Source organism: Oncorhynchus gorbuscha, linkage group LG03 (genome assembly GCF_021184085.1).
Source record: "Oncorhynchus gorbuscha isolate QuinsamMale2020 ecotype Even-year linkage group LG03, OgorEven_v1.0, whole genome shotgun sequence".
NCBI lineage: Eukaryota > Metazoa > Chordata > Actinopteri > Salmoniformes > Salmonidae > Oncorhynchus > Oncorhynchus gorbuscha.
Window position 1 is genome coordinate 81,557,380 of NC_060175.1, and position 23,913 is coordinate 81,581,292.

At 41.8% G+C, this 23,913-nt stretch overlaps 2 protein-coding genes across 2 annotated transcripts; one reads left to right on the forward strand and one right to left on the reverse strand.

Annotated features, from left to right (window-relative positions):
- Positions 1-2,197: 2,197 nt before the first annotated feature.
- LOC124032029 (acidic mammalian chitinase-like) lies at positions 2,198-9,533 on the forward strand. Its single transcript, XM_046343992.1, has 11 exons — positions 2,198-2,222; positions 2,317-2,346; positions 2,860-3,061; positions 3,176-3,232; positions 4,099-4,264; positions 4,424-4,548; positions 4,731-4,854; positions 4,969-5,154; positions 7,631-7,750; positions 8,617-8,758; positions 8,894-9,533. The coding sequence occupies exons 1-11, from the start codon at positions 2,198-2,200 to the stop codon at positions 9,196-9,198; spliced, it is 1,482 nt and encodes a 493-aa protein (XP_046199948.1). The 3' UTR covers positions 9,199-9,533.
- mfsd4ab (major facilitator superfamily domain containing 4Ab) lies at positions 9,439-13,481 on the reverse strand. The gene is made up of 10 exons (XM_046343991.1): positions 13,068-13,481; positions 12,162-12,360; positions 11,815-12,063; positions 11,467-11,629; positions 11,159-11,274; positions 10,891-11,064; positions 10,566-10,713; positions 10,294-10,364; positions 10,094-10,214; positions 9,439-9,981 (listed from the first exon to the last, which is right to left on the reverse strand). The coding sequence occupies exons 1-10, from the start codon at positions 13,295-13,297 to the stop codon at positions 9,887-9,889; spliced, it is 1,566 nt and encodes a 521-aa protein (XP_046199947.1). The 5' UTR covers positions 13,298-13,481; the 3' UTR covers positions 9,439-9,886.
- Between the last annotated feature and the right edge of the window lie 10,432 nt (positions 13,482-23,913).

The following is a 23,913-nucleotide window of genomic DNA, read 5'->3' on the forward strand; positions in this document are numbered from 1 at the left end:
ATTTTGGGAAATGACTTACTTGCTGGTTTGTTTCCCATTTTCATCAGAAAAGGTTGTTGTTTTCTATAAGTGAACGGAACAAATTAGTGACGCACACACAGGGAGATGAATAATCCTCAAATGTATTTCAACACATCTTTGTCTAAACTAACCGTGAAAATGTTACATGGCATAATGCATTAATCAAGCTGAAAACTTAGTCTCTGGTTATACAGTAGCCTAAGTAAACTTGTATACTATTATGGCTTAAAGGGTTATGAGGAGAATATGCAGACATTCTCTAAAATATAAAAGTTCTTACCTTTAGTAACACTTCTAGAATGAGCCAAGTCTGAAGTTTCTAAATGTGCCTAGAATCTCACTATTGTAATAATGTATGTCTCAAAATCACAAGTATTCCTTCAAATTACAGTTTCGTCAGCTCAAATTATATGTATTAGGGGAAGTGATTCCAAAATGAGAAATAGGACATTTGCTATTTGCTTAAGCAAGAACGCAGCAAATGAGAGAGCAGAGAAGTGTGTGGTTATTAATGATTCATTATGTAACATTTGTCCATTGGCATTATAATCACCGACTAATTTCAGTAGTTATAGGCCAATAAGAGATGTTGAAACCTGGTTTGGTGTGAATCTGACCTCAGATTAGTTCACCATGAATTCACCAGGTTTTAATAGAGGACCTTGGATTGTGGCCAGTGTTTAACAAAATACTGTAGTTGCACACAGCTACTCCTGACAACATGGCCTACATTTGACCTTGGTAAGTTGAGATCCAATGAGGATACTAGGAGGGATCCCCTGCTGCTGTCCCACTAACATCTGGTTAGCGTCCCTGTTCACTTTACAAACACCTCCAGCAGAACAAACAAGGTTTCTATGGGAAATCCATAAAACAAATGGTCACTTATTAAAATAACTTTTGCTTTAAGGTTTTTACTCACACTATAACTATCACTGTTCAACATGTTCCATTAGCATCAGCATTTCTGTTGCATAATCTGATGCAGTCTGAAATAACGGAAGCCTGAAATAAGGAAGGAAAGATTGAGATAAGTAATCTATTGACTTTAACGTATCACATAGGTTGAATAGCTACAGTGTAAGCATCTCTATTTTGTGCCTTGTTTATGTTAGCAGTGCGATAACAGTATATGTTTTTTAGGTTACCACTTAGCTGTTCAAACAGAAAAACTTCACCATTTATTCAATGTTACTGTAACAATGTTCATCTGAGGAAGAAGTAGTAGACCAAAGCGCAGCACGTGTTCATATTTCCTTAAATTAACTGAACACTAAATACAAACGAACAAGCGCATAAACAAAAATATGGTGCAAACACTAAAAAAGGAAAACAACTACCCACAAACACAGGTGGGAACAGGCTACCTAAGTATGGTTCTCAATCAGAGACAACGTTTGACAGCTGCCTCTGATTGGGAACCATACCAGGGCAAACACATAGAAGTACAAAACCTAGAACAAAACATAGAATGCCCACCCCAACTCACGCCCTGACCAAACCAAAATAGAGACATAAAAAAGGAACTAAGGTCAGGACGTGACGGTTACATTATTCTGGCTTATAGTGCAATAAAAAAACACAGCCGAATCTTCAACACATTTTCCAGTCAATGTGTTTTTTATTTATTTTGATTGAACAAATTCTTATTTACAATGATGGCCTACTGGGGAACAGTGGGTTAACTGCCTTGTTTAGGAGCAGAACAAAATATCTTTACCTTGTCAACTTGGGAATCCAGCAACCTTTCGGTTACTGGCCCAACGCTCTAACCACTAGGCTACCTGCCACCCCTGTAGTTTTAATATTTGGGATATTGTGTTCCCCTAAATTCTCAGTGCCAATATGTGCATACATATTTTCTTAGTTGCCAAGTAGGCCACATGTACTTGTTAGTTACTGTTATGATCAGTATGTTCATGAAACAATCTACCATAAAGGTCCTTCACACAAGGAGAAATCCAATTTGGCAGTGTACCTGCAGAACATAATGGAAAGATAGGTAATCACACCTCACAGCTTACGCCAGCACAGCAAATATGTTAATCTTTGGTAATGCACAACAATCTTTAGTAAATATTCCCTTTTTTTGCAAAAATGCACGTCAAGGCGTTTTGAGCAAATGCAGATTGTATAAAAGTGGTAACCGTAGACACAGTCTTTATTCAAGGCAATCATGGGCAAAGTACTGTTTGTGACGGGTAAAGTAGTTATGGTGAAAGCTCAACACTACATTATTGTATGGTATCCAACGTATGCATAACAAAATGTAATCTATGTCTTCTCTTTCCATAGCTCTAGCCCTGCTGCTGCATGCACAGCTCGGTAAGTGGACTCCAGAACACAAACTCTTTGTGGGCTGGGGATAGGGGTCTCAATTGAACTCAATTGGTCCATAGACCAAGTACAGTACATACTGTATGTAGTATCTTAATTTGAGCCAGTTTATGACAGCAGGAAAATAATCCTGCAGTAACAGGAAATGTGAATTATTATGTGGATTATAATTAATTTACATTCATTGTTGTAGAGGTTTATGCATTTTTCACAAGGTAAAATCTAGTCTGAAATGTCTAAGTGAAAATTACAAACTTCAGAAGCCTTTTTAAACCTCAAATACACTACATGTTTTACATTTCCTGCATTGATGGAAAGTTCTCCTGCAACAGAGTGATCAAATTAAGATCCTACATCTGTAATTGACTAAATATGGGGCAATAGAATATGTAAACTAGGTGGATTATGTGACTATAGTTGAAAATTAAGTAATTCCATCCTATAAACAAGTGAATGAGCAAATATCAAACTATTCATATCCTGTTTTAACTTGTGTCTCAGGGTCCTCCTACATTTTGTCATGCTACTTCACAAACTGGGCACAGTACAGACCACCCCCCGCCATTTACATGCCCAATGACATTGACCCATGTCTGTGTACCCATCTTCTCTATGCCTTCGCCACTATGAAGAACAACGAACTGGCCACCTTCGAGTGGAATGACGTAGAGCTCTATAGCCAGTTCAATGGCCTGAAGAACCAGTGAGCTCCTACTGAGAAACTAACACCTCATGAGATTGTGTCAAGAGAGACAAATGTCATCAATTTACTACTTTAATTTCCCTTAATATGGAATAACATATTGTATTTCAACAGGAATGGCAACTTGAAGACTCTTCTGTCTGTTGGAGGATGGAACTTCGGCTCTTCTGGGTAAGATGATCCGTTATATCTGTTCGCATCCTTTCCTCTTGATAACGGCCATCAGAGTCTCTCTATTTCCCTCTATTTCTCTCTATAGATCATCAGTATATTCATCAGAATATTCTCAGATTTTTTTCATGCGAATATTCTAAAATTGGCATGGTGAAAATATGTATTTTCCCCCCAGTTGTGTTTCCACAAACAGACTTGTTGCAGAAAAGATGTACTTTTTCGCTTACATTTTCATGTACCAAATACAAATCTGAAGTTCAATCTGTTTCCATTGCATTTCGACTCTACTGATAGTTTTGTCACAAAAACTGTTGCAAAATAGCAAATATGGTCTTGGAATGTGAGACCTATCCAACAGCTCGCAGACAGGCCGACAGTGCCGGTAGGCCAGTCTACATTATGATATTATTATGGTTAAGAGCATCGATCATCATGTCAAAAAAAATCATTCCCTCTATATTTATTGAAAGGAGCATCAAACTCATCACTGCACACTTTCACCACCCTGTGAAGTTCATACTGTATTTAATCTGTAGCCTAATAAACTGCATGGTCTCCCGAGTCATAGTGGGATGACCACACAGCATATCATCGCGTGACTCCAAAATTTACTTCAATATGATGGTCATTATATTATTATTTGAGCATAGAGGCGTTTCCACCGCCATTTCTCGCAAAAAAATAATTTTACAGACACAAAACGATTCCACCATGTCAAACAAACAAATTATCTGTAGGCTTTTATAACATTCTAGCGAAAGGTAATGCTTCCATCACAGCTGTCGTGATTTTTTTACAAGGTCTTTACTCGCCTAAAAACTGTGGATGGAAACGTGATTTGAGTCATTCTATTCCCCCATCAGATTCTCTGCCATGGTGGCCAGCCCCACCAACCGCCAGACCTTCATCAACTCTGTGATAGTGTTTCTGAGGAAGTATGAGTTTGATGGTCTGGACATCGACTGGGAGTACCCAGCCAACAGAGGGAGCCCTCCTCAGGATCAGCAGCTCTACTCTGTTCTCGTGGAGGTAAAGTTGACTAAACAAGAACAACAATAATACAACTGAGAGAGTTTAATATATTTATTTTGCAATAGTTATTGTAAATAGTAAAGCCCTAATACTGACTTTCCTAGTTAAATAAAGGTTAAATCAAAAATATTAAAAATAAAAATGTGTTTATAACAGGAAATGAGGGCAGCATTTGAGACTGAGGCTAAGCAGACTAACAAGGCCCGTCTCCTGCTGTCTGCTGCTGTCTCCGCTGGAAGGGATACCATCAGCTCTGCTTACGAAATCCCCAAGCTTGGACAGTAGGCATCATCCACTCTGTAGTTACCTATCCACTCTACACTCACTCTGTAGTGGCCTATCTACTGTATTTTGTAGCCTGTATACTGCCATACAGTCATTGTCTTTCTCAAAAAGATATTACTGCTACTCAGGCTATGATACTGACCATATAATAACAGTTTGCCACTTTTGCAACCTCTAGGGCCTTGGACATGATCAATGTCATGTCATATGACTTCCACGGCTCCTGGGATCCCTTCACTGGAGAGTGCAGCCCCCTGTACAAGAGCCCTGCTGACAATGGTGGCTTCATCTACTTCAATGTGGTGAGTATGTCAGGACAAGGGTGGATGGCTCTTTGTGGGTGTGATGAGTCTGCTGAAGAGCAAAGTTCATCCAGCAGGCAGCAAACACTAACATATGAAGCTATTGTGTTCCAGGACTATGCTATGAACTACTGGAAGAACCATGGAGCACCAGCAGAGAAACTGATGGTTGGGTTCCCCACCTACGGCAACACATTCACCCTGAGGAATGCAGCTAACAACGGAATCGGAGCATCTATTGCCGGGGCTGGAACTCCAGGCAAATACACACAGGAGGCTGGAGAGCTGGCTTACTTTGAGGTACTTTAAATGGTGATATTTCTTTCATCATAAAAAGTGAACCCTAACTGTTGAGGGCCTCCTTATGATCTGGTTTCAATTGTATCTCAACTTCGACTCAACTGGTTGCTTCTTATTTGATGGCTTTATCATAACAAGGGAAATCATACTGAACAAAAATATAAATGCAACATGGAACAATTTCATTGATTTTACTGAGTTACAGTTCATATGATGAAATAAATTAATTAGGCCCCAATCTATAGATTTCACATGACTGGGAATTCAGATATGCATCTGTTGGTCACAGATACCTTTAAAGCCCCACTAAAGGCTTCAGGACCTCGTCATAGTATTTTTGTGCATTTGAATTGCTAAAAATAAAATGCAATTGTGTTCGTTGTCCGTAGCTTATGCCTGCCCATACCATAACCCCACCGCTATCATGGGGCACTCTGTTCACAACGTTGACATCGGCAAACCACTCGCCCACACAACACCATACACGTAGTCTGCGATTGTGAAGCCGGTTGGACGTGCTGCCAAATTTTCTAAAACTATGTTGGAGTCGGCTTATGGTAGAGGAATTAACATTACATTTTCTGGCAACAGCTCTGGTGGACATTACTGCAGTCAGCATGCCAATTGCATGCTCCCTCAAAACTTAAGATATCTGTGGCATTGTGTTGTGTGACAAAACTTCACATTTTAGAGTGGCATTTTATTGTGCCCAGCACAAGGTGCACCTGTGTTATGATCATGCTGTTTTATCAGCTTCTTGATCTGCCATACCTGTCCGGTGGATGGATTATCTTGGCAAAGGAGAAATGCTCACTAATAGGGGTGTAAACAAATTTGTGCACACAATTTGAGAGAAAAAAGCTTTTTGTGCTTCCGGAACATTTCTGGGATCTTTTATTTCAGCTCATGAAACATAGGACCAACACTTTACATTTTGCATTTATATTTTTGTTCAGTGTACTTTCAAGAACAACAAAAGAAAGTGATGACACTTGATGGAGATAGGTGTTGTTGATCCCCTGTGCTTTCATGTACAGTTGAAGTCGGAAGTTTACATACACTTAGGTTGGAGTCATTAAAACTCATTTTTCAACCACACCACAAATTTCTTGTTAATTAACAAACTATAGTTTTGGCAAGTCGGTTAGGACATCTACTTTGTGCATGACACAAGTATTTTTTGAGTCAATTGGAGGTGTACCTGTGGATGTATTTCAAGGCCTACCTTCAAACTCAGTGCCTCACTGCTTGACATCATAGGAAAATCATCAGGAAAAAAATTGTAGACCTCCACATGTTTGGTTCATCATCGGGAGCAATTTCCAAACACCTGAAGGTACCACGTTCATCTGTACAAACAATAGTATGCAAGTATAAACACCAGCCATCATACCGCTCAGGAAGGAGACGCGTTCTATCTCCTAGAGATTAATGTACTTTGGTGCAAAAAGTGCAAATCAATCCCAGAACAACATCAAAGGACCTTGTGAAGATGCTGGAGGAAACAGGTACAAAAGTATCTATATCCACAGTAAAATGAGTCCTATATCGACATACCATGAAAGGCCGCTCAGCAAGGAAGAAGCCACTGCTCCAACACCGCCATAAAAAAGACAGACTACAGTTTGCACCTGCATATGGCGACAAAGATCATACTTTTTGGAGAAATGTCCTCTGGTCTGATGAAACAAAAATTGAACTGTTTGGCCATAATGACCATCGTTATGTTTGAAGGAAAAAGGGGGAAGCTTGCAAGACGAAGAACACCATCCCAACCGTGAAGCACGGGGGTGGCAGCATAATGTTGTGGGGGTGCTTTGCTGCAGGAGGGACTGGTGCACTTCACAAAATAGATGGCATCATGAGGGAAGGAAAAGGATGTGGGTATATTGAAGCAACATTTCAAGACATATATCAGGAAGTTAAAGCTTGGTCGCAAATGGGTCTTCCAAATGGACAATGACCCCAAGCATACTTCCAAAGTTGTGGCAAAATGGCTTAAGGACAACAAAGTCAAGATATTGGAGTGGCCATCACAAAGCCCTGATCTCAATCCTGGAAAATTTGTAGGCAGAACTGAGAAAGAGTGTGCAAGGGCAAGGAGGCCTACAAACCTGACTCAGTTACAGCATCTCTGTCAGGAGGAATGGGCCCAAATTTACCCAACTTATTGTGGGAAGCTTGTGGAAGGATACCCGAAACGTTTGACCCATGTTAAGCAATTTAAAGGCAATGCTACCAAATACTAATTGATTGTATATAAACTTTTGATCCACTGAGAATGTGATGAAAAATAAAAGCTGAAATAAATCTCTACTATTATTCTGACATTTCACATTCTTAAAATAAAGTGGTGATCCTAACTGACCTAAAACAGGGCATTTTTACTAGGATTCTATGTCAGGAATTGTGAAAACTGAGTTTAAATGTATTTGGATAAGGTGTGTGTAATCTTCCGACTTCAACTGTATCACAGATCTGTGGGTTTTTGAAAGACGGAGCCACAGAGGTTTGGGACACACCACAGGATGTGCCGTACGCCTACAAAGGAACCCAGTGGGTGGGCTATGACAATGTCAAGAGCTTTGGGATCAAGGTAAGAACAATACAATAAAAAAATAGTATTTGTTGCAATGTGAAACTACTTCGTTAAGCATTATGGTCACATACACTGAGTGTACAAAACACTCGGAACATGCTCTTTCCGTGACATAGACTGACCAGATGAATCCAGGTGAAAGCTATGATCCCTTATTGATGTCACTTGTCCACTTCAATCAGTGTATATGAAGGGGCGGAGACAAGTTAAAGAAGGATTTTTAAGCCTTGAGACAATTGAGACATAGATAGTCCATGTGTGCCATTCAGAGGGTGAATGGACAAGAAAAGTATTTACGCGCCTTTGAACGAGGTATGGAAGTAGGTGCCAGGCACACCGGTTTGAGTGTGTCAAGAACTACAATGCTGATTGGTTTTCATGCTCAGCAGTTTCCGTGTGTGTCAAGAATGGTCCACCACCCAAAGGACATCCAGCCAACAAGACACAACTACGGGAAGCATTGGGAGTCAACGTGGGCCAGCATCCCTGTAAATCTCTTCCAACACCTTGTAGAGTCCATGCACTGACAAATAGAGGCTGTTCTGAGGGCAAAACGGGGTGCAACTCAATATTAGGAAGGTGTTCTTAATGATTCATACACTCAATGTATAAAACGTGGGTAGGAATGACAATGCGTTATATTAATAGGTGTGTGAATTGGACCATATTGCTGTTCTGCCTAAGCATTCAAAATGTACTTTTGGGTGTCAGGGAAAATGTATGGGACTAAAAAGTATATATTTTCTTTAGGAATGTAGTGGAGTAAAAGTAATAAAAATATAAATAGTAAAGATACCCCAAAAAACTACTTAAGTAGAAGTTCAAATCATTTTTACTTAGTTACTTTACACCACTGTTTATAGGTTGACTGGCTGAAGAAGAACAACTTTGGAGGAGCCATGGTCTGGACTCTTGATATGGATGACTATACCGGCACCTACTGTGGCCAGGGAAAATATCCTCTCATCAACGTCCTCAAGAAAGGCCTCAATCTGGAATCAGCACGTAAGAGACCTGCACACTAGATTGGGTTCAATAGCAGAAAAGTATGACATCTCTGACTGCTGTGCTACATAATTATATCAAACACCTAAAATGTGTTCTTTCAATTCATGATTTTGTTTTTAATACCCATTTCAGCTTGCAATCCCCCTGCAACTCCCCTGCCCCTTATTAAGGGAACTACGAATGGAGGTGATGATGGTGGGGACTCTGGAGGCAGCTCGAGCGGAGGCAGTTCCAGTGGAGGCAGCCCCAGCGGTGGGACCACCAGTGGGACCAGTGGCATGAACAGTAACTTCTGTGTTGGCAAAGCTGCTGGGCTGTACGCCGACCCCAAGAACAAGAACCAGTTCTACAACTGCAGTCAGGGCAAGACCTACTTCCAGTACTGTGCTACTGGCCTGGTCTTCGACACCTCATGCTCTTGCTGCAACTGGTCCTAAAGTCCCTATTTCAGAATGGCAGGTGACATTTCATGGTCAGATACCCTCCATTTCAGAACTGGAGGCATCCCTTTTTGACTATATATCCTACATTATATTTCAGATAGCAATAAAAAAAAAACTTATTTCAATAAATTGTTCTAAAATGTTTTGAATTATCCCCTTCTTGTGATCAACTATTAATGAAAGCAAAAGAGTTCACTGTCTTATCTGTTGAAATAAAAAAACTAGTCATTCAACTCATGTTCAAATGTTTTTAAACATTTCAACATTGTGACAATGAGCAACAATGAATACCAATCCAAATGCCTTGAAAATAAAGCACATTATTTTCATATACTGTAACCTAACTACCCCTTGCTCACACACTTATTACAAAGTCATTATCTATAGGGGCTTTAAACAGAAGGTAACATTAGCATATCTAAAGGGATGATGATGATTGGAATAAGAAGCAGTATCCATTTTCAGGAAGGAAAAAAGGAGGGACTAAATCATTTTGAATATATTAATAACTTAAACATGACTTATTCACTCCTCTGGCTATTGCAGCCTTCAGGATGGCTAAAACATTACACATGTCCTGGTACTGTACGTATTTGTCTTCACTGACGGCGTGTTTTCTTCCTCTTCACATTGTTGGTCAATAACAATACTGAGCACCAAATGGCCCCAGCTACATAGCCTCTCAGCTACTCTCCTTCTGTTCTGTTTTCCTGTCTACTACTACTGCTGCTGCTGCTGCTGGGAGCTCCTCCACCATGGCTGACTTCACTGAGGTTCCTGTGGGGTGGAGAAAGATTAGAATGTAAACAGATGGGTTACAGATCAATTATGTACTTTTTCCTCTATGTACAGTTGTTCAACTGTGATATGGCTGAGGTGGTCCTAGTACCAGTGAGGTATTTCCTGTGCATGCGATGTAAGAACAGCAGCCCGAAGAAGAGGATGGAGCCCATACAACCGATTATCATTCCACAGAGCAGGAAACTATAGCTGCCTTCACTCTGGATGATCTGGAGAATAAAAAGCACAATTTTAGACTGTTAATCTTCCCCTCTCTTTAACATGTACTACGTCTCTGAGCAGTCTTACCGATCCAACAAGGACTTGCATGACCATTTCTCCCATCCCAGCACTTGTTACCAGAACTGAGGTTGCACATCCTGCCAAGAGAGAAAAGATAAGCAGAGTAAGACAGAGAGATTATATACTGTAGTATCATCATTTATCAAACCACTCTATTACTGTGTCATTACTGAGTTGTTACTGTGTTGTTACTGAGTCGTTACTGTGTTGTAACTTAAAAGTAATGTAAATGTTACTGAGTCATTGACACTTATTGTGCTGGCGATTGAAGAATGCACCTTGGTAGTCCAGGATGTCCTCAGTGTAAGCCAGCATACAGGGGAAGATGCTGCTGAGGAACAGGCCCAGTAGAGTGGTCCCAACAAACAGGAATATACTGCTGGTGTCGAGGACAAGCAGCAACAACACTGTGACAATGACACCGGCCTGCAGAGATGAAGAAAGACTTCAATTGGATATATAGACAATCAATTATTGAGAGAAATGCCCATTTAAATATAAACATATTGGAATTGAAAGACAATAAATATTTTATTACAAGCCTTCATTAATGTTAATTCATTTTCCTTAGGGATTAATAAAATATTATATCATTGACATTACCAGATTAATCATGAGCAGTCGAACGGGCTGGAAGCGGAAGGTGAGAGGGATGGACACCAGACGTCCTGCAGTAATGGCTGCCCAGAAGATACTAACCAGGTATCCCGCAGTCTTATTAGGTAGGGAAATGGGGGGAGACACTGCATATGTGTACACAAAGCCTGCATACGCACCCTAGGAATAGAAAGTGGAGGTCCTCAGATGAATCCATTGCTGCATACATACACTAATATGGAGCAGACTGCATAACAGAATCGGTACTACTCACCACAATGCCATCGGTCATGAACAGGACCATTCCACCAACGATATGAATCCCAAAGAAGGACACAGGCAACTCACGCAGGTTGTTATTCTGACAGCAGCTGAAGATATCCCCATGACCTGCAAACCGAGAGAAACATTAGGAGAGATCTAAACCACTTGGCTAGTACAGTGGGTGTGAATTCTCAACTGATCCAAACTCAGAATTTGATGTGATCCAAGTATTATAATCAAATTATCTTGGGTACACTGTTATCTTATAGAGGAAATGAGGAGTTCAGGTCAGATCCAAAAGATCCCAGATCCCTTTACCTCCTCCCTCCTCCTGGTCTTTAGGTTCTGTGTCAGGCCCCTCGGCCCCCTGGTTCTCCATGGACAGCTCGTCTTTGTCCAGCAAAAGAGGTGTGGTGCTGCGGCAGCAGGGGATCAACTGCTCCTGGTACATCAGGAATAACACTGCCATTGGCACTGGCAGCTGGGAGAGGAAAATATCATTCAAATGATGTATCATGGGAAGAAATGTAAACTCTTGGACCAAAGCCTTTGCAATAATCAATCAACATTATTAAACGTTTGGAGTGAGCGGAATCAATATTAGGAGCCGTTATGCTTGAGCTTACACACTATGTTTCACCTCACTATGCTTGGCCAAGATCTTACATTGATCATTGCCATGATCCAGAAGGCGTAGGACACGATGGACTCCTCTGGCTCCTCTGCTAGGGGCAGTTGGTCCATGGACACGTTGTGCATCATAATGGGGCTGTTCCTCAGTGTGTTCCTGAAGTGGTGCATGATCTCGGTCACATTTTCTGTCACATTCCCCACCCTGCAGCCTGTCTCCGACAGGAAGGGATCAGCAATCAGAGGGCTCACCAGTGCTCCGAACCCAATGAAGAAGTGGAGGGCCTGCAAAAACAACAAAGTTTCTATCATTCATTCTAAATATAAAGCACTTTGGGTATATTCTGAAAGCTGAACTGAACTGGGCATAGTTACTCTCTCACCTGGAGAAAGACAGCCGAGTCCTTCTGATATATGGCGACCAGCTGGATGTTGGCGATGGTGTCAATGATGCCCATGGCCAGACCGGACACAGCCATGGCAATAGCCAACAGCAGCACATTATGGCAGAGAGGGATGATTGCAAATATTACAGAGATGAGTAGCGAGGACAAGAACAGTGCAGCTAGAGCACTGAACAACCTTTGGGAGAGAGGGGAGGAATTATTACTACTAGAAATAACATACACATATACTAGAGGTTTGAATGGCTCAAACATTGAACAAGATGTTAGCCAACACTATGGTTGAAATATGCAAAGGACTGCTGGCTAGGGGCTCACTGTTGATAGAATAGGCTACAGAGATAATTGCCAACTGATGCATACACACACCTTCACACTCTTAAAGGCTCTGCAAAGTGATTTCACAGTTTAAGCAAAAAGAAGCTACGGAACTGTTTGCATTGTGTTTTAAAAAAATGCAGTATCTAGAACTACGTAGAAAGACCTTTAAATTACAGCTATCTTTTTGTAATTGGTTTAAAGTGAGAATCCAGGGAACACAGTTCCCATACTGTAGGAGAACCCTTTTTGGTTCCAGGTAGAACTCTTTTGGGTTCCATGTTCCACCTGGAACCAAAAGGGGTTCTTCAAAGGTTTCTCCTATGGGGACAGCCGAAGAACCCTTTTTGGTTCTAGATTGCACCTTTTTTTCTAAAAGTGTAGGGTTGCACATTATGGATTTTGGGAATCCACCAACCGGGATTTTGGGAATCCACCAACTGGGATTTTGGGAATCCACCAACCGGGATTTTGGGAAAACCAGAGATTGTTTTTTTTAAAGTTCCCGGAATTTTTCGACCCTATGCTTCACACAAGGATTAGAGAACTATTTGAATAGTCACTCACGTTTTCTTGAAGACCCCTCCAATTGAGCTGCCGATGAGCAGGCAGAACTGCTGGGAGAAGAAGACCCAGGTGATCTGGCTCAGTGTAGACTGGGTTTGACATCGCAAGTCCAATATGGTGGGTCCCAGGAAGGCTATACACAGTCCAAAACTGAAGAACACACTCCAGTATGTACAGGTGTGGTGAAAGTTCCTTTTAAAAAGTGTTATAATCCGCTCTTCTATAAACATTATTGTTCCAAAGCTTCAGAAATTCAAATTGAGAAATTATGAACAAAAGTCAGTCCACAATTTTGCAAAGAGAATTGTCCAGTAGTAGACCTAACTAGCCTCTATGTTATTGGGTGTCCAGTCAACAGTATGGTTAGTAACTACTCTGTCTCTTCCTGCTGAAGGTCTTGCAGTATAATATTTGAGTGATTCACTCTCTTTTAAATATTTTCAAGTTCCCACCAAAATTACTGAACTGAAAGGATGTCCTTTGTAGTTAATGGGTAGAGGAGACTCTATGAACATTGGGTATCTTTCAATTGTCAATGATTTGCTGTTAAGCGTCAAACTGTGTCAAAATTATATTTTAAAGCTAACTATTGTTTTATCTGTCATAGTCAGTCATGTCAATTCATTCATTCATTCATTTAGGTCAGGAAATTACACAGGATGAAAGGGTGCCTTGGCTTCCCTTGGTGCCAGCATGGAGTTGTATCACCAGGAGGGCTTAGGGGACCTAACCTGTGGAGGGCCCAAAATAACTTCCCATAGATGTAAAAGCATCATACTTGATAAATTATTGGAATATAACTTCAAAAGGACTACAACATGCTCTTGATCATTTCTATGGCACTCTCCTCCTCCGAGACTTTCTCTGTGTGGGCGGCAAGGGAAAGTACTGATGATGAGAGTCAAGGTGGGGAAAATGATTATCGCAAGTCATTGACAAAGTGTCACTTATACTCGCTGTCAGTTGTATATTTAAAATGGTCTAAAGTCTAGGAGGTTGACTGGGGTTGGAGGATGTGCATCACACAACACCACTAGTTTTATATTGACTTACATTTGTTGTAAAACTTCAACCATGACAGGAAGATAAAATTGTTTAGCAGCAGGGACATCCCCAAGACTGGTCTTGGTGAGTGTCTTGGTTTGCTGGCTTACAACTCATCCCTGAATTGATTTACTGAGGCTCATGGCCAGTTATGAATTTTTGGGTCACAACAAGGTCGAAGAGTAGGAATGGGTGCCAACAAATGGTAGCAATTCGAACAATCACAAGCATTTATTGAATCCTATTCCTTACCATTTACCATATTGCACCCAGGCCAGTATCTTCCACATAGATGCTAATACAACGACCTTCATGTAATTTGGAAGAGAGTATTTATGCTACACATTTATTACTTCATGCTGCAATATGCTACATATGCTTCATATCCTCGTGAAAGGCTAAATACAGTGCCTTTGGAAAGTTTCCATACCCCTAAACTTTGTCAATATTTGATTATGTTACAACCTTATTCGAAAATGGATACAAAAAAAGTGGGCAGAGATGGTTGTCCTTCTGGAAGGTTCTCCCATTTCCACAGAGAGCTCTGTCAGATTGACCATTGGGTTCTTGGTAACCTCCCTGACCAAGGGCCTTCTTCCCCCGATTGCTCAGTTTGGCCGGGCGGCCAGCTCTAGGAAAAATCTTGGTGGTTCCAAACTACTTCCATTTGGGAAATTGAATGCTGCAGACATTTTTTGGTACCCTTCCCCAGATCTGTGCCCCGACACAATCCTGTCTCGGAGCTCAGCGGTGAATTCCTTCGACCTCATGTCTAGGTTTTTGCTCTGACATGCACTGTCAACTGTGGGACCTTATATAGACAGGTGTGCCTTTCCAAATCATGTCCAATTAATTAAATTTAGCATAGATCAATGGAAACGGGATGCACCTGAGCTCAATTTGGAGTCGCATAGAAAAAGGTCTGAATACGTTGAAGTCGGAAGTTTACATACGCACCAAATACATTTCAACTCAGGTTTCACAATTCCTGACATTTCATCCAAGTAAAAATTCCCTGTCTTAGGTCAGTTAGAATCACCACTTTATTTTAAAAATGTGAAATGTCAGAAAACTAGTAGAGAGAATGATTTATTTCAGCTTTTATTTATTTCATCACATTCCTAGTGGGCCAGAAGTTTACATTCACTCAATTAGTATTTGGTAGCATTGCCTTTAAATGGTTTAACTTGGGTCAAACGTTTCGGGTAGCCTTCCACATCCTTCCATGAATACGTTGGGTGAATTTTGGCCCAATCCTCCAGAGCTGCTGTAACTTAGTCAGGTTTGTAGGCCTCCTTGCTCGCACACGCTTTTTCAGTTCTGCCCACGTATTTTGTATGGGATTGAGGTCAGGGCATTGTGATGGCCACTCCAATACCTTGACTTTGTTGTCCTTAAGCCATTTTGCCACAAGTTTGGAAGTATGCTTTGGGTCATTGTCCATTTGGAAGATCCATTTGCGACCAATCTTTACCTTCCTGACTAATGACTTGAGATGTTACTTCAATATATCCACATAATTTCCCTTCCTCATGGTGCCAGCTAGTTAGTGAAGTGCACCAGTCCCTCCTGCAGCAAAGCACCCCCACAACATGATGCTGCCACCCCGTGCTTCACGGTTGGGATGGTGTTCTTCGGCTTGCAAGCCTCCCCCTTTTTCCTCCAAACATGACGATGGTCATTAAGGCGAAACAGTTCTATTTTTGTTTCATCAGACCAGAGGACATTTCTCCAAAAAGTACGATCTTTGTCCCCATGTGCAGTTGCAAACCGTAGCCTGGCTATTTTATGGCGGTTTTGGAGCAGTGGCTTCTTCCTTGCTGTGCGTCCTTTCAGGGTATGTCGATATAGGACTTGTTTTACTGTGGATATAGATACTTTTGTACCGGTTTCCTCCAGCATCTTCACAGGGTCCTTTGCTGTTGTTCTGGGATTCATTTGCACTTTTCGCACCAAAGTACGTTCATCTCTAGGAGACAGAATGCGTCTCCTTCCTGAGGGTATGACGGCTACGTGGTCCCATGGTGTTTATACTTGCGTACTTTTGTAGAGATGAACATTGTACCTTCAGGCATTTGGAAATTGCTCCCAAGGATGAACCGGACTTGTGGACATCTACAATTTATTTCCTGAGGTCTTGGCTGATTTCTTTTGATTTTCCCATGATGTCAAGCAAAGAGGCACTGAGTTTGAAGATAGGCCTCAAATACATCCACAGCTACACCTCCAATTTTTATTTTACTAGGCAAGTCAGTTAAGAACAAATTCTTATTTTCAATGACGGCCTAGGAACAGTGGGTTAACTGTCTGTTCAGGGCCAGAACGACAGATTTGTACCTTGTCAGCTCGGGGTTTGAACTTGCAACCTTACGGTTCCTAGTCCAACGCTCTAACCACTAGGCTACCCTTCCGCCCCAATGATGTCAATTAGCCTATCAGAAGCTTCTAATGCCATAACATCATTTTCTGGAATTTTCCAAGCTGTTTAAAGGCTTAGTGTATGTAAACTTCTGACCCACTGGAATTGTGATACAGTGAATTATAAGTGAAATAATCTGTCTGTAAACAATTGTTGGAAAAATTACTTGTGTCATGCAGAAAGTAGATGTCCTAACCGTCCTAAAACGTTATGGGGTCTGAATATATTCCAAAGGCAATGTAGTTCCATGTGTGTGCAAGTGGATAAACTATGCCCAAAATTGAACAACTTGCTGGGTTCATATTGTGTAACTGATTTGCCAAGTCTTTTCCTTGGAGCGGAGATGCTGGTTGAGTCATGGCCCTGAGAAATACTGTATCTGTTTTTATAAAAGACATTGATTAACGACAATCAGCCTGCACACTTCCTCTTTCAAGGTTACACCAACACACAAGTAACTTTTTAGGTAATTGTCAACTAACAATGTCAACAAACTAACATCCTTGCAGAGATTTGTAAGGCGGTTGTTAAATTTCAACTGCATTGTAATTTGAATGAGGCTGAAGATGGTGGTTTTCCATGGTTAGTAGAACTGGTTCTGCCAAAGTTGTCACAAGCAGAATTATAAGAATTGGTGTCTATTGCAAACAAAGTATAATTTTTTACTCAATCTCTCAAATATTTGGTTAAGAAATCTGGTCTACCTATCACAATCACTATTTGTTACATCCTACTATTCTAATATATATATCTTTTAAAGTGTTAATACTGTATATTTTTAAAAATTATATCCCAGAGTTATAATTCACAACTACATCATCCAAATATCACGTCTAATGAAGTACCACTTGCTTACTAACGCTCTGATTATAGTGGGGTTGAGGTTGTTGACTTTAAACACTAGATGGTGCACATTTCCTTTATAGTTTACCTTAAAAAAATGTGGAACCCATTTGTTGTTGGGGATACATTATCCATTTTAAATTATACTTTTATGAAACATGTACCTGTAGATTGCCACTAAAAATAAAAAACTGGGGGAGGGGGGACAGTGGAGCAGGTAGACAGCTTCAGTTCCTCTGTGTCCAAATCACTAAAGACTTAAAATAGTCCATACACACCCGCACAGTTGTGAAGAAGTCACAAACATCACTGATAGGTATGGCAACAGCACCACCCTCAATCACATGGAGCTACAGAGGGTTGTGTGGACGGCCAGTACATCACTGGGAACAAGCTCCCTGCCATCCAGGACCTATATATCAGGCTGTGTGAAAAGAAGGCCTGGAAAATCATCATAGGCTCCAACCACCCAAGCCATAGACTATTTTCTCTGCTGTCGCACGGCAAGAGATACCAGTACATCAAGTGTGACACAAACAGGCTCTTGAACAGCTTCTATCCTCAAGCAATACAACTGATAAATGGCTAACAAAATAGCTACACAGACTGAGTTAGCCTTGTATCTTTACTGACCTTTTATTTCAGTATTTGCACTGTCTCTATGCACACTGACAGGGCCTACACACACACTGGCACTCCATCATCTGCTCACTCACACATAATATGCACACACATTTGTCCTTTTTGTTATTTAGCAGATGCTCTTATCCAGAGCAACTTATAGTACTGTGTGCATACATTGTCATACTTTTTTCGTGCATACATTTATACTGACACCCGCACACATACAAGCTGCTGCTACTCTATCTTATATCCCGTTGCCTAGTCACCTTACCCCTATGCATATTGACCTCCACCACTCCAGTATCTCTGCACATGTAAATATGGTATCGGAACTGACTTTTTAAATATTTCCTTTATATAGTATGCATACTTATTTAATTTGTGTATCTCATATTACTTGTGTGTTTTCTTCTAGTAATACATTATTATTGATTATTGCATTGTTGGGTTTTAAATTAGCAAGAAAGGAATTTCACTATACGTGTGCACATGACATTAAAACTTGAAACTCATATTTTTCCATACTCTGTTCCAGTTAACTTAAAGGGTTGTTCAGATTCAATTAGGTCTGTGTACCATACTTTTTAATGGCTAGCTTAGAATATGAGCTTTCCAAAAGTTGTTTAGACTGTATATTATAGAGATCAGTCCTTTCAGGAGCCCAGATAATTGATTTATAAATCCCATCATTGGATGGTTGGGTGGTTGCGTTTTGTCAACATGAAATTACATTTACTGCTCAGTAATTGTATCCAATGAAATTAAATGCCAATTATGGCAATATCAACATAAAGACGGCCCTTCTTCATAAGATTGGCGACAGAATGTAGAAATGAAACAAGATTATGACACAGAATGATTTATTTAGCCATAGTAGATGTTCTGTAAATAGATTTAGTGAAGAGAAAATATGCTGATTAATCCTGCAAGTCAGATGTCTCTAATACTGAATGTTTCTGAGATGAACACTTTTACACTCTGAATAGCAGACGAACTTTATCACGTATCTTGATCCATACGTTATCGATCATATTAAATGAAAACAAACTTGAGTTCTGGCAGACAGTTTTTCATTTTCTCTGCAGGATTAATGCCCATGAATCAACCTCTAATATTTTTTCTATTTGTCACATCTTTTGTCTCGGTGTGTCGCATATAGGCACACATTCGCTCATGCACACACACACATGTTTTTCTATTGAAGCCTTCTGACATTTAGTATGCTGGCCACATCAACGTCAGTAGCCGGGCATAAACTAGAGGGAAGCGTCTCAGGCCTCTCAACTCCTCTCCGTCTCATCTCCATAGTCTGACATTTAGCCAACACTTAATCAGAGGCCTAAGACAGTGCGAGGTCAAACTGTGTATGGAATCTTAATCTGCTAGTTTCACTTTTTTACTCCCGGCCCCCTATTCTTCCTCACTCTGTTTTTGCTGCAGGCTGCGGGTCTCTCTTGTATTTCCCCCAGGGTTCTAGTAAGACTGGCTGCAGTAAGGGGGAGGGACTGCAGATTGTTTTGCTATTGAAGCGGTCACTGTAATAAGAAGGAGAACAGGTTGCCTCACTTCATTCATCAAGAGACATTTATACTGCTATAACTCACACCAGCCCTACAACCGCTTAAGATAAATGTCAATAGCACTAGCTACATGATCTAAAAGTACATTTTAATGTAGGCCTACTTTGAAATTAGAATTGACTAAAATGCCTAAAGAGAAGAGTGCCAATGATTTTAAAAGAGTAAATAAGTTATAAGACTAAAGATGTCTTGTCCCAACCAGACAGGGCTCCATTCTGAGGTAATGTTCAGATTGTCCAGAGAGCTATAACGATAAGCCATAAATGTCCATGTTCAATTTAGATTCTAAATGGGCTCTGGAATTGAAATGGACTCTTCACGCATCTAGCAATCTGTCACACACCTTTCGGTGCATTGGAGGGCACAGAGACACGAGTTGTGTCAAACCTGGCCCCACCCCTCCCCCTCGGACAGAGATTCCCCCATGCTACCCCTCTCCAAGGCCAAAAATAGAGTCAAGGATATGTCGAATGCAGAAGACAGGCAGCTGAGCAATAGCATAATGTTAGCACTGCAGTGCAAAATAGCCTTACCCCTCAGGAAAAAAAGTATATTTGACTAATTCTGAATGCTAGGTAGAAGCTAATTTGATCAGGTTATTAAGTGGCAGCAACAAATGCCTGCAAGTTCTCCATCTTTACAGGACCTTGACGGTTGCAATGAATGAATCCTAGGGTTTCAATAAGACTCATTTCTGGTGTATTACAATATGACATACTTAAAATAACAACATGATGCAAGATTAATTATACAAAAGACTAATAGGAGTCGTTTTTGTAATCATGGTTCATAGAAACAAGTCAACTAATGTATCAGTTTCAGGGATGAGGGTCAAAATGTGGTTGAATGTGAGAAGTGTCACTTACAGTAGAAAATGGCTGTGGTCAAATGAGCATGAAGCATAATTCCTTGAAAAGTCCTCCCACGATATACTTATACTAGATTAAAGTTCAGTGAAGCAGCTCTGATCACCCAAGCTGTCACATGGTTTGATGCTGGAGAGATGAAGCAGGTACGGGGAGTAAAACATTTAATAAAGACGGACATAGAACGAGACAGGAACAGTGTCACAAACCAATGTTAAAAGGCAAAAATAATACAATGCAGCAGCGGGGAACTGACAAATATCGGGGAGGAAATTAACAGGTGATAAGTGAGTCCATGTGAGTCCAATAACACTGATGTGCGTGACGAGGGAAGGCAGGTGTGTGCGATGGATGGTAGGAGTGCGTGATGCAGGGCAACCGAGCGCCCTCAAGCGCCAGGGAGAGGGAAGAGCGGGAGCAGACGTGACAGTACCTCCCCCTCTTGGGGCGCCACCCGGCGTCCCACCTCAGAACAGGCTCATTTCGTCATGGACTCTACAAGGTGTTGAAAGTGTTCCGTAGGGATGCTGGCCCATGTTGACTCCAACGTTTCCAACAGTTGTGTCAAGTTGACTGGATGTCCTTTGGGTGGTGGACCATTCAAATCAAATCAAAGTTTATTTGTCACGTATGCCGAATACAACAAGTGTAAACCTTACAGTGAAATGCTTACTTACAGGCTCTAACCAATGGTGCGAAAAAAATATGTTTGTGTGTGTGAGTAGGTAAGTAAAGAAATAAAACAGTAAAAAGACATTAAAAAAAGAGTAGCAGGGCTATATACAGACAGCTGTTAGTCAGGCTTAAGGTAGTATGTACATGTAGGTATCGTTAAAGTGACTATGCATATATGATGAACAGAGAGTAGCAGAAGCGTAAAAAGAGGGGTTGGCGGGTGGTGGGACACAATGCAGATAGCCCGGTTAGTCAATGTGCCGGGAGCACTGGTTGGTCGGGCCAATTTAGGTAGTATGTACATCCTTGAATGTATAGTTAAAGTGACTATGCATATAAGATAAACAGAGAGTAGCAGCAGCGTAAAAGAGGGGTTGGGGGGGGACACACAATGCAAATAGTCCGGGTAACCACTTGGTTACCTGTTCAGGAGTCTTATGGCTTGGGGGTAAAAACTGTTGAGAAGCCTTTTTGTCCTAGACTTGGCACTCCGGTACCGCTTGCCATGCGGTAGTAGAGAGAACAGTCTATGACTGGGGTGGCTGGGGTCTTTGACAATTCTTAGGGCCTTCCTCTGACACCGCCTGGTGTAGAGGTCCTGGATGGCAGGCAGCTTTTGCCCAGTGATGTACGGGCCGTACGCACTACCCTCTGAAGTGCCTTGCGGTCGGAGGCCGAGCAATTGCCGTACCAGGCAGTGATGCAACCGGTCAGGATGCTCTCGATGTTGCAGCTGTAGAACCTTTTGAGGATCTCAGGACCCATGCCAAATCTTTTTAGTTTCCTGAGGGGGAATAGGCTTTGGCGTGCCCTCTTCACGACTGTCTTGGTGTGTTTGGACCAATCTAGTTTGTTGTTGATGGGGACACCAAGGAATTTGAAGCTCACAACCTGCTCCACTACAGCCCCGTCGATGAGAATGGGGACGTGCTCGGTGCTCCTTTTCCTGTAGTCCACAATCATTTCCTTAGTCTTGGTTATGTTGAGGGATAGGTTGTTATTCTGGCACCACCCGGCCAAGTCTCTGACCTCCTCCTTATAGGCTGTCTTGTCGTTGTCGGTGATCAAGCCTATCACTGTTGTGTCGTCAGCAAACTTAATGATGGTGTTGCCTGGCCATGCAGTCGTGGGTGAACAGGGAGTACAGGAGGGGACTGAGCACGCACCCCTGGGGAGCTCCAGTTTTGAATATCAGCTTGGCAGATGTGTTGCTACCTACCCTCACCACCTGGGGGCAGCCTGTCAGCAAGTCCAGGATCCAGTTGCAGAGGGAGGTGAGTAGTCCCAGGATCCTTAGCTTGGTGATGAGCTTTGAGGGTACTATGGTGTTGAACACTGAGCTGTGGTCAATGAACAGCATTCTCACATAGGTGTTCCTTTTGTCCAGGTGGGAAAGGGCTGTGTGGAGTGCAATATAGATTGCATCATCTGTGGATCTGTTTGGGCGGTATGCAAATTGGGGTGGGTCTAGGGTTTCTGGGATAATGGTTTTTGATGTGAGCCATTACCAGCCTATCAAAGCACTTCATGGCTCCGGACGTGAGTGCTACGGGTCTGTAGTCATTTAGGCAGGTTGCCTTTGTGTTCTTGGGCACAGGGACTATGGTGGTCTGCTTGAAGCATGTTTGTATTACAGACTCAATCAGGGACATGTTGAAAATGTCAGTGAAGACACCTGCCAGTTGGTCAGCACATGCCTGGAGCACACGTCCTGGTAATCCGTCTGGCCCCGCAGCCTTGTGTATGTTGGCAAGGCTTACTCACGTCGGCTACGGAGTGCGTGATCACACAGTCGTCCGGAACAGCTGATGCTCTCATGCATGCATCATTGTTGCTTGCCTTGAAGCGAGCATAGAAGTGATTTAGCTCGTCTGGTAGGCTCGTGTCAATGGGCAGCTCGCGGCTGTGCTTCCCTTTGTAGTCTGTAATAGTTTGCAAGCCCTGCCACATCCGATGAGCATCGGAGCCGGTGTAGTATTATTCAATCTTAGCCCTGTATTGACGCTTTGCCTGTTTGATGGTTCGTCGCAGGGCATAGCGGGATTTCTTGTAAGCTTCCGGGTTAGAGTCCCGCACCTTGAAAGCGGCAGCTCTACCCTTTAGCTCAGTGCGAATGGTGCCTGTAATCCATGGCTTCTGGTTGGGGTATGTAGTACAATCACTGTGGGGACGACGTCCTCAATGCACTTATTGATAAAGCCAGTGACTGATATGGTGTATTCCTCAATGTCATCGGAAGAATCCCGGAACATGTTCCAGTCTGTGATAGCAAAGCAGTCCTGTAGTTTACCATCTGCTTCATATGACCATTTTTTTATAGACTGAGTCACTGGTGCTTCCTGCTTTAATTTTTCCTTGTAAGCAGGAATCAGGAGGATAGAGTTGTGGTCGGATTTACCAAATGGAGGGCGAGGGAGAGCTTTGTATGCGTCTCTGTGTGTGGAGTACAATCAACATTTTTTTCCCCTCTGGTTGCACATTTAACATGTTGATAGAGATTTGGTAGAACTGATTTAAGTTTCCCTGCATTAAAATCTCTGGCCACTAGGAGCGCTTCCTCTGGATGAGTGGTTTCCTGTTTGCTTATTTCCTTATACAGCTGACTGAGTGCGGTCTTAGTGCCAGCATCTGTCTGTGGTGGTAAATAAACACGAAAAGTATAGTTGAGAACTCTCTAGGCAAGTAGTGTGGCCTGCAGTTTATCACAATATACTCTACTTCAGGCGAGCAAAATCTAGAGACTTCCTTAGATTTCGTGCACCAGCTGTTGTTTACAAATATGCACAGACCCCCCC